The sequence below is a fragment of the Oncorhynchus gorbuscha genome, linkage group LG11 (assembly GCF_021184085.1).
Source record: "Oncorhynchus gorbuscha isolate QuinsamMale2020 ecotype Even-year linkage group LG11, OgorEven_v1.0, whole genome shotgun sequence".
NCBI lineage: Eukaryota > Metazoa > Chordata > Actinopteri > Salmoniformes > Salmonidae > Oncorhynchus > Oncorhynchus gorbuscha.
In genome coordinates this window covers 50,921,368-50,932,933 of record NC_060183.1, presented here as the reverse complement: position 1 = coordinate 50,932,933, position 11,566 = coordinate 50,921,368, and the positions used below count along the sequence as shown (strand labels likewise).

Sequence of the window (11,566 nt, the reverse complement as noted above, 5' to 3'; positions counted from 1 at the left end):
GAGGGCAGTGAGAATGTTACTGGTGAAATACTATGTGTATTACTACATTTAATCAGGGAAATGGGCAGCGATTGATTTGTAGCCACTAGAGAATACTTACCCATTCACCTAGCTCTATAACCAGGCCATAACCCTGCCTGGACTGGCTAGAGAGGAAGCTCTGGATGCTGTTAAAATAGAGGCTTTAGCTAGATGTGCATTTAAGAGGGAAGGATTCCAACTCATCCTTTGGCACTATGGGTGCGCGAGAGATTTTCTCACTCTTATTATATTCATGTGAAATGGAAGAGACGGGTTAGGCCTATTACATGTGGGTTTTGGGGGTGAGGCATTGGCCGCAATATTAAGAGAGGCCACAAAGATCCCACACCTCTGAGGGATGCCGTGATTGAAAGTATTTTTTTTTAGAAGCTCTGTGAATGTGTGTGTGTGTTTGTTGCAGAGATGTAGACATGTTCTACAAGCAAAATAATAGATTGGAAAGGTGTCTTTGATGATCATACGGAGGTGACTGGATAAGCAGGTGCTTTACACACCTGTTAATGCAGGTTGATCCTGCCAGCCGTGGTTTGAGGACTGAGGTAATGAGGACTGGTTGATCCTGCCAGCCGTGGTTTGAGGACTGAGGTAATGAGGACTGGGTGTTCCTAGTCATAACAAAGCACTCAGAACCCCACAGGTGAGCTATTGTGCTCTATTCAGAACAAATTAGGCTTCTCATTCTCTTAAGCCTCAGGGTATAAGGGCATCTTCTGAGTAATAGCATAATAAAAGAGACAGTTTTCCCTGCACCTAGAAATCATCAGGGAAATGATTACATTCTCACATATCTGTTTGGAGGAGAGTTACCAGTAGATTTCTTGCTAGTGGGCTGGAATCGCATCATGACCGATGCAGTTCACACTTGTAGCCTTTTTTTGTATACCCCTTTTCACTCAATAGTGATAACAATCTCAATGTAAAGCATCAAATGGTATATGATTGGAGTATGTGGTTTAAATCTACAGTAATCTAACATAACCCCCACAACCCCTATTCACAGCAATGCTAGCACATGTTTTACAATAGCCTATTATACAATTACTTGTCTTGTGTGTCCTAAATTACTAAGGCAAGAGTAAAGTCACCTCACACCACGTGACTCCAGTGATTCAGGAGGACTTTAAACCTGAGCATAAATAATACATATGAGGCTGGCATGGTAGTCAACTGCAAACACTGGCTCAGAGTACAATGAACCCAGTGGTCTCTTAAACAAGTATCCCAGTTCCCCGTTTGTCATGTCTGCGACATCAGAGCAGGTGCAAGTGTCGAGGTTAGTCTAAAATAAAGACGCTCAAAAAGAACTGGCTTGTAAAATAACTTTTGAGATAGGTCAAGACTCACATTTGAGTCCTTGAACAGGTTAAATCCTAGAAGGTTCTAGTAATAAATATTTAAAAAGCCATACAGAAGAGATATACAAAAAGATATATCTTGAAGTTGTCGGGGAACAAATTGAGTTAGCAAAATACAATTTACCTGTTTTACACTAATGCAAATAAAGGCAGGTTGTATTTCCATTTAGTGCGTCAGTCTGAAGTATTCTTTCAGTAATTCCTCTAGTCCTCAGTGCTAGTTACAGGTGTTTCACCGTGTTATTCCCAGGTGGCAAATATGTTGTTTCAAGTTTCAACAGATTTGCTGATCCTTACTGAAATATCGAATAGTATATGCAATTTAAAGCAAATCAATGATGGCGCATTCTGCGCTGAATTCTCAAATACAATGCTAGACGCGTTGTACATCCATCATATTTCCTCAGTAATATCCAACATGTATACGAAGATTCACGATACTCCCAATGTTAGAAAGTACCCTAAAAAGCAGAGAATAACTTTCCCTGCACCTTTGATGCTCCGTAGCGAAGGTTTCTACTCTGTCACCTCTTCCCTCTTCATTGAGCCGCTTGTTTGACCAATCACCTCCCCCTCCCGCTCCCCCTCACACGCGCAGGCAAGCGCTCGCACGCACGTTTTTAGAAAAAGGTTTGAACCAATTGTGCTTCTAACTTTCCAGTCTATGTACCTTTTTAGCACGTTTGTGTGTGGTTTAAAATGGTATTTTGTAGGCCTTCTTTGAACGGAATGTTTTTTTTTACATTTTATTTAACTTTATTTAACTAGGCAAGTCAGTTAAAACAAATTCTTATTTACAATGACGGCCAACCCCGACGACGCTGTGCCCACTGTGCGCTGCCCTATGAGTTTCCCAATCACCACAGGTTGTGATACAGCCTGTTGCTTTCCTGCATGGACTAAAGCTAACTGATCCAATAAACAATTACAGATTTGTGAAACTAGACTGAATGAAAATGTAAAATAGGCTACACTAGAAGAATTTAATAATATTCACACAAAATGTATGCTTTTTTAATGAAAATTATATTTCCATTGGAAAAACAACTGCAGGCTATTCCAGTTTGTCTGACAGTAATGAAGCCTGGTGCAAATGCATTTTAGCCCATTACCGATGACTGTAAATAATATTTCCCATTCCATTACAGAGATTTGGCCCAAAAATATTTCAATAGATGATATGGGAATATTTCTTCAAGCTATTATTCCAGAACAGGGGCAGGTCATAAAACAACATGTTTCAATTGAGACCACAAGAGGGGGCACTTCGACAAATGATAGTATCAGTAAAACCTTGTTATTGCAATGTTCATAGCAAAGACCTACACTGACTGTACAAAACACCTTCCTAATATTGAGTTGCGTCAAGTTGGCTGGATGTCATTTGGGTGGTGGACACGGGAAATTGTTGAGTGAAAAACCCAGAAGCGTTGCAGTTCTTGACACAAACCAGTTACCCTGGCACCTACACCCCACTTAAAGGCACATAAATATTTTGTCTTACCCATTCACCCCCCGAATGGCACAAACACAATCCATGCCTCAACTGTCTCAAGGCTTAAGTCATTCTTTAACCTGTCTCCTCCCCTTAATCAACACTGATTGAAGTGGATTTAACACGTGACATCAATAAATGGATCGTAGCTTTCACCTACCTGGTCAGTCTGTCATGAAAAGTTCAGGTGTTTATAATGTCACGTACACTCAGTGTATACGCTTACGAGCTACTTGCAGCTTAAAATCTTGAAAACAAAAGGACATTCAAACAAGACCAAATGAGGTGCGTTAGTGCAATCTAGCAAGACGCTCTATGTATCCTGAGCGTCTTTTTAGAACAAGTAGCATGTTGATCAAGAAATGGAAGTATACTTTTTCCTATTTTAATAGAAACAAAAAATTACGTATTTGTACAAAGCCATGACATTGGATAGTTTATTTTATTATTATCATAAATCTGTAACGTAAACTGGATAGTCTCTTTTACAACCAATCACACATCTTTCGAGAGCATTACAAACAGATAGTCATGACAAAATATATAACAGGCCTTGCATATCTTAAATACTTAAATACTCTATCAGTAATAAATACTGTTAAGTTTAAAGCCAAAGCCACAGTCGCATTGCACACGTGTGATATGCAATAAAACAAAGAGTAAAGTTAAGCCACTTGGTGATGTTGTTTCTCAGTCTGGGAGATAGTAAGGTAAATGAAACAGTCTCATGCAGCTTACAGGGGCAAAAGGGTGGCTCAGTCGTCAAAGTCTGGAATGTCGTCATAGGAGTATCCGCGGTAACCCTTGGAGGCGTAGTAGGCGATTCGTAAATGGTAGAATCCAGGAAGGAACACAAGGATCCCAATGATGAGGACTGGAACTGTACGGTCCGGGTGCTGAAAAATAATTGCCTATTTAGTCTATGTATCACAATCAGTGCCTGATTAACAAATTAGCCTGTGTTTCAGTATCTTTCACAGAGAGGCACGCACACACAGATACAGGCACTCTATCCATCAAATTACAATTTGGCACATATGCATCATACAACACCACAACCCTCTGACAAGGCAGGGCTGTAGGAGGAAGTACTACGTAGGCATACTGACCCCCACATGGCCAGTCAACACACATAGCATTTATTCTCCGAGTGATGTCACACTAGAGGGAGTGTGCTAGAAATGGACACTGATGACCACATACAGTTCTACATGTTTCATGGCATGCAATGATGTAAATCGGTTTTAATTTAGGGGTTTGTTTTTGATGTTATGCGCACACACTGTTGAGATGAGAACTCTTGAATTATCTGGAATTGAATGGTCACTGATCTACATGGGTGTGGAATGTGAAATGCACAGACACCCAGGAAAGGATTACACGTCAAGCTCAATCAGCCAGGTGCTGGAGGAACCGAGGAGACCTTACATTGATCCCCTTTAGGATGTTCCTGAAGAGGAAAGCAAGGAATAACCTGCCATTGTCATTTACAATTACATTATAGCATTGTACAGTGCATGACTTGGGATGGAATTAAGGGCAGGAGCTGTCATTTTCCAAGTCGGTCCATTAGACTATGTCCACCAAAATTCACAAATGACATTATGCTATAGAGACCTCTGATTATTCGCTGTTAATGGTTCATACACAATTTTCATGACTATATCCTACATGAAAAAGTAAGCATTTTGAATGGAAAGCTGCTGTGTGATCCCATGTAGACCTACCACCTCCTGCCGTGTTGCCACTTAGCACCTCACATAGATCTGTACTGTTAGTCACACATTGTCAGCATGTGGTCAACCCTCCATCTGGAGAGCTCCTGGGTGTGCAGGCTTGGCTTTTTCAACATTACAAACAAATACTTCATTCAACAAATCAGGGATCAAATGGATAAGGTATGCTACTTCAAAACAATGTATCTAACTATACATGTTTATGCACAGCAAATTTGTCAATTAAACTATTCTTAGAATATGTTTTACGTTGTCATAATTACATGGCTACTGTGTAATAGAGGGGAATCCCAGCTTTTATTTAGGCTCTACAGTGCTGGTGTAAAAGCAACAATGAAATGAATTATTAGTTAGCTATAGTTAACTGCTACAAGTTATGGTTTGAATTGGTGATCTAGTTAGTCTGTCTGTCATTTTATACTTGCTGCTGAAATGTCACTCTCTGTCTCCACGGGCAATAGCCCACTGGCACACACGCAGCACCACAGACAGGCACTGAAGGGTCATTCCAATAAGGGCCCCCGAGTGGCGCAGCGGTCTAAGGCACTGCATTGCAGCACTAGAGGCGTCACTACAGACCCTGGTTCGATACCGGGCTGTATCACAACCAGCCATGATCAGGAGTCCCACAGGGCAGCGCACAATTGGCCCAGCGTCGTCTAGGTTAGGGGAGGGTTTGGATGGGGTAGGCCGTCATTGTAAATAAGATGTTCTTAACTGACTTGCCCAGTGAAATAAAGGCTAAATTAAAAAATGTAATGGCTGATATGTCTTTTTAAATTGATTGATCGTATTTAAGTGTGTTTTCATGAATTACATGAACAATTATTAAATTAATTTCAATGACCTTACAAACCCTCATTTGACAACTTGGAACAGAGCATCATGCCACTCAGGCTGGCACGTTTTCAATCTGCGCAATCTCAAACAGCCTACTGTCGCTCACAGATTCACAGACTAGCGGCAAATAAACTTGAACAAAGCGGAACCAGGAAATGAATTCCCACTCTTCATTGCTATTCAATGAAGATCCTGCCTTCATTCTACTTTGATCAACCTTTTTTTTGCCTCAGTGTGTGAATCTGGGCCAGCGATAGATTACTTTGTTTCTATAGAGGAGCCGGACAATTTCAAAGTCATCACATAATACTGTAGTACTGTAGGTGATGTTGCTGCTGATTGTTTCTTTCAAGCCAGGATATCAGCCTGCCAAAAGGGCACTGATGTTTTATGTAGCCAAGCTACTGCAATGACGTCATATACACTACATGGCCATAAGTATGTGGACACCACTTCAAATGAGTGGATTCAGCTAATTCAGCCATACCCTTTTTCTGTTTCAGCATGACAAAGCAAGGTCCATACAAACAGTTTGTCGATATTGGTGTGGAAGAACTTGACTGGCCTGCACAGAGCCCCGACCTAAACCCCATCGAACACCTTTGGGATGAATTGGAACACTGACTGCGAGCCAGGGCCAATCGCCCAACATCAGTGCCCGACCTCACTAATGCCCGTGGCTGAATGGAAGCAAGTCCCCGCAGCAATGTTCCAACATCTAGTGGAAAGCCTTACCTTAGGAACAAAGGGGGGACCAACTCCATATTAATGGCCATGATTTTGTAATGAGATGTTTGACGAGCAGGTGTCCACATACTTTTGGTCATGTAGTGTACGTATGTCTGTGAGCTACTCACCGAAACTTCTATGGATCCTGCAAGGAGAAGTGCACCGATTACAATCAGTAAGGAGCCAATCAGGAAGAGGAATGTCGCCAGGGCAATAGCCTTGTAGGGAACTTTGGGAGGGCTTTTCTTGAACTGTTTGGTATAAAAGGTCAAAAGATAGGATTCATAATAACCAAGACAACCACAGGTTACAATGATATGTGATATGACAGAGATGACTCCAGAAAGGCTCAACTATAGGTGGTTGGGAGGTTAGAGAGATATGCATGTAATGCTACATCCAGTTGTCTGTGTCTCACCTGCAAGTCAATGTAGCCATCCTCATCGCCAGCTAGTCTTGAGTACTTAACTTTGTTACTGGATACCCCACCAGCAGCAACAGTGCTGCGTGCAGGCATCATTACAAGACGGGTCTGTGTCAGGATGGAGAAGGCGACAACTTGAATGGCATTCAAATAACATGGAAACTCATATAGACCCTATAACTTAGTGTCCAGAAAGCGATATATGAATAGCTAGTTATAACTTACATAAGTAGCTATAACTAGATAAGTACTGTACAGACAGAGTAACTAGCTAGTCGCTACAGGCACACAACTTGGAGGCTAGGCACTGCACAACAGATTCATTACACCGACTCTGTTGCAAAACGTTTTGCATCAGAAACGGTTTATTACTCTAAACAGAAAACGTTTTGCAATGAAAACGAGTTTATTGGACAAATTCAAGTAGGTCCATCTCCGTTTCAAATCAAATGTATTTGTCACCTGCTTCGTAAAAAACTGGTGTGGGCGAACAGTGAAATACTTAATTACGTGCTCTTCCCAACAATGCAGAGATAAATAAAATAGAGAACTAATATGAAAGTAAAACACGTAATAATAAATACACGAGTAACGATAACGTGGCTATATATGGGTACCATAGGTAATTGAGGTATACTGTATATGTACATAACGAGGAATAAAATAACAGTAGCAGCAGCGTATGTGATGACGAATAAAAAAACATTTTTTTAAAGGTTGTGCAAAGCATTTACTCTGTTTGCTTCAGTTTGGTACTTAAAACGGTAAACGGTTTCCGTTGCAAGACGTAATGATTACAACCGAGGCCCTGGTTTCCCGGTAGCGATGGAACTCGCTTACGAGTGTTTTAAAGATGCAAGTCCGAAGATGTAACACCCAACGTTTCCCAAAACACCACGCAAAGAGAACGTTCGCTATAACTGCGTCGTTGAGGCATGTGTCAATACTGATAGAGTCGAAAGAAATGTAACGCTGCTCTCGGATCAGCTTTCCCCATTTAAATCTTACACTAACATTATAAATATTCCACATTGAGAGTTATCATCACCTATGGCTGCACATGTTGAGGAGGCTATTCTAATTCTTACATTATAATAATGTACTAAATTATGATTTGCCAAATTGTGCACATTAGGCTACACTTCATGAATATATTGAGCCAAATTACAGACAGTAAATACCTAAATATAAAAGCAATAGTCAACATTAAATACATTGCAATATGATTGAAATATGCCTATAGTCTAATGTATTTATATTTTAACGCAGTCATCAGTTTTCATTTGAATCCTCTTTTTATACATCTTTGTATCAATTGCAAAAGACATTGTCAGCTTTGTATTTGTAGTCAACTTCGTTCTGAAGTTATCGGTGGTCACAGAAAGGCAGAGAAACCATGTGATTTTATGTTTAGCGGAGATCTTCTGTGTATTAAGTGACGCGGGAGGACAAAAATTGAAGGTTACGCATGTAACCACAGTTGTGTGAGCTATATGGATCACTCCAATATATTGATATTTACTCCTGTGTACACCGGTGTCACAGCTGCGGTCCACCCCTATACGTAGACCCCATGGCCGCGACACACGTTCTCTGCATCATTTTTTGAGGCACCGTAGCACTGTAGAGGATTGGAGTGATCCATATAGCTCACATAACCATGGCTACATAAGTAACCTTTGTTATGTTTCACTATATTGGATCACTCCAATATATATTGGTATACCCGTACCAGATTAGTCGGTGCTAGAGGGACCTGGCCAGCCAGCGGCAAAGTCCTAGAGTGGGACCAGGGGCTGTCAATGTGTGTGTGTGTGTAGGGGGTCCCCGAAAGGGAGGCGATGCCCAGGACTGCTGAACCAACCAAGTAGTACCGCTGAATCAACCCAATAGTACCTAGCAAAGGTGCAAGAGGAAGCCCAGCTGGCCACAACACAGATCTCAGCGAGGGGCACTCCTCTCAGTAGAGCCAAGGACGCAGCCACACCTCGTGTTGAATGTGCCACCCCAGATCCCAGGACTGGCATGCTAGTCAGTACGCTGTTGTAATCGTGTCCACGATCCAGTGAGAGCCTCTGCTTTGATAGCCCAGCCCCCAGGACTCTCTCACCATAGCAGACAAAGAGCTGGTCTGTTGTTCTAACTTGTCCAGGAGTGAGATCTCCAGCCACAGGGTTTTCAGGGGGGGCGGTCACCGTGGTGACACGAAGGCCCCTGAAGGACGGGGGCCGGCACCGGAATTGGTACCCCTCGAGCATAGTGGACAACACCCAGGGGGACTCCACACCCTCATCCCACTTTGCCCTTTGAGACCGAGAGAAGCGGCCGAGGAAGGGTGTGTCAGGGGTCCTGCCTCTCCTCTCGTGCCCTGAGAGCCTGCGTCTCCCAGGCACGTCCCTATGGAGGTGACGTTTAACACCCTCACACCTGTCACAAAGGTAAGCCATAAGCTCAGCCAAACTAACAAGGCCATGAAGCAGGGGTCTGACGCCCTGGGAGAGCTTATGTCGTGACCCGCTTGGAGGAATAGGAACCCGGTTTAGGGATAAATTACCCAGTACAGTACCTCTGCAAAAACCGGGGAAGACCCGTGTGGGAAAAACGGGCTGTTGCTTCACCGCATGCTGTGCCCCTCCCCGCTTTCGTCCCTTAGCACGAGGCGACTGGGAAGGAGAGGGACCCCACCGTTGTTCGGGTGCAGGTGGGTGGCAACGGTCCGTCTGCCTTGGACCCAGGGCCCGAGGCGGCGGGCTGAACCATCTCAGGGTCTGCCGGTCCCTACGAACCTTATCAGTCTGCTCTACAATGTCATCAGCCCTGGGGTGCTGGGGTGAGCGGCAAATGTGCTCTGGAGAGCTGGCAGATGCGATTGGGCCAGCCAGAGATGGCGCCGGGAGTTAACCACCTGCACCGTGGCCCGTCCGTTGGCGCGGGCCAGATCCCTCTGGAGCAGGGAAATCAGGCAAGACACCTCGATCACGTCCTGGAGGAGCCCCTATGTGCCCTCCTGCAGCCGGGAAAACAGAATCTGCAGGTAGGCCTGCAGCAGCAGTTGGTAAGGCGGCCACCTTGGGCTCTACCTGCAGTGCCTCTGGCCACGCTTCCTGGGAGGGGTACTGGGCTCAGTAGAGGGACTAACAGCTCGCCAGGTGCAGGCACCACACAAAACAGGCATCCAGTAGGGAGCTCCACAGCTCTCTCCGCGTGGCTCATACCCAGGCAGTACATACACAAGGTATGCGGATCCCCAGAGGGGATGGCACCATCACACCAGTCACAAAGGGAATCCATAAGCTCAGCCAAAACAACGAAGCAGGGGTCCGACACCCTGGGAGAGCTATGTTGTGACCCGCTTGGAGGAATGATAAATTATCCAGTACCTCTGCAAACACAGGGAGAAACAGGCAGACAAAAAAAACAGCAAACAGTTCATGGATTGGATTTATTCGTTTTATGCCAACTGCAATACTACCTGGAAATCCCACCACGACAATCACACGCTGCAAGGGAAAGAACAAGTAAAAACCCTGCAGGATAATTAGCAGAGAACCCGCGCAGCATTACATCAATTCACAACACACACATAGAACAAGCCAGTCTGCAAGTTGTGTAAGGTAATTTAAAGTTTGTGGCAGCAAGTTCCACCAATATATTAATGCACACGGAGTCGTAGTAAAACGCCAAAGAAACAAAAGCAGGACAAACCACCGGCGGAAGATACAGATCAACCGCGTGCAGTGAGTCGAGCACTCATTAGGGGCTGGCCATGTGGCCAGCTGCAAACAGCCAGTGAGTATACTTCCACGCTAGATATTACACTGATCAGTGCTTTACCAAGCGAAATTCTGAAAGTTTCTACCTCAAAACATACGGACGTCCGCCGAGAAAATTAAAGAGAACGTGTGTCGCGGCCATGGGATCTGACACAGGTGTAGGGTTAGCCAATATAGTGAAACATAACATCTAACGCATTTGGTTGTTCTACGAATGGCCTGAGACAGGCGCTAGATTACGAGCATTTTGTAGTACAACGTTAATAACGATGGTTTTGTGAAACAGCTCGGAGATTTAACGATGCTACTACTAAGATGCTTTCGATTCATTTAGCCTTTAAAATGTTTTTGGGAAACTGGGCCGTGTTATTGACAGTTACGTTAGCTAGCTACAATCAACTGGGGGTGTATTCATCACGGAAACCGTTTATCAATTAATAACCAAACGGAAGCAAACAGAGCAAAACGGTTGTTTCTATTCGACAAAATTCAGGTAGGCCCCTCCCAGTTTCGTTTGCTTCTGTTTAATAAACGTTTAATAACCGAATCGGCGGTATACACCCCTGATGAGCTGGCATAGTTTGTTTAGCTAAATAAACATTACCTCTCACCTGTATTACTGCTGGACGCAAAATAATAAGTGACATCAACGTAATACTATTTTCCCCAATAAATGCTCATTTCGCAGTAGTGATAGACTTTTCAAATAGCTACAGTGTTTTGTTCACTTGTTTTCTATCTACAGAACAAGCCCCCTGTCTGCTTCCTTGTTTTCCAAGTATTCGTGGCTGCGCGCGCAATAATTGGTCACCCAACATACAGCCTTCTACGGTTCACAGACCGTCTCGAGCGGCCATATTGGTAAGGGCAGAGTAAATAGACTGGTAGGCATGCTACCCCTGGCTCCTCTTTATACAATTAGTGGTATAATAAGCAATATGGCAAACAAAACTGAATGACTTTTGTAATAACTTGGGTGACTAACCCTACATGTTGTTTTCCTAACTCTATGTAGTATGTTATATGAATATAACAAAATAAGTAATTAATTGGTTTGAAATGCTATACAGACACCTTAACTTTCCTGCCTGAGAAATGGAAATAAATCATTTTTGCACCTACAAAAACATACAACACAGAAAATGACTTACAGTTGGATATTTTGATTGATT

At 43.4% G+C, this 11,566-nt stretch overlaps 2 protein-coding genes across 6 annotated transcripts in view; both read right to left on the bottom strand.

Moving 5' to 3' along the window:
* igsf9a (immunoglobulin superfamily, member 9a) overlaps positions 1 to 1,951 on the bottom strand; it is a 40,172-nt gene extending 38,221 nt beyond the window's left edge. For 3 of the 5 annotated variants that reach the window (XM_046370033.1, XM_046370034.1, XM_046370037.1), the window contains exon 1: positions 1,522 to 1,951. The gene's annotated coding sequence lies outside the window, so the exon portion shown is untranslated. Of the gene's footprint in view, positions 1 to 536; positions 648 to 1,521 lie in introns of all 5 variants that reach the window. The other 2 variants (XM_046370035.1, XM_046370036.1) reach the window with 2 other exon arrangements.
* A 1,364-nt stretch (positions 1,952 to 3,315) lies between these two features.
* On the bottom strand, positions 3,316 to 11,177 carry LOC124048884 (transmembrane protein 230-like). Its single transcript, XM_046370032.1, has 4 exons — positions 11,006 to 11,177; positions 6,616 to 6,729; positions 6,326 to 6,448; positions 3,316 to 3,788 (listed from the first exon to the last, which is right to left on the bottom strand). Exons 1-4 carry the CDS (start codon positions 11,039 to 11,041, stop codon positions 3,648 to 3,650), a joined length of 414 nt encoding a protein of 137 aa, XP_046225988.1. The 5' UTR covers positions 11,042 to 11,177; the 3' UTR covers positions 3,316 to 3,647.
* Between the last annotated feature and the right edge of the window lie 389 nt (positions 11,178 to 11,566).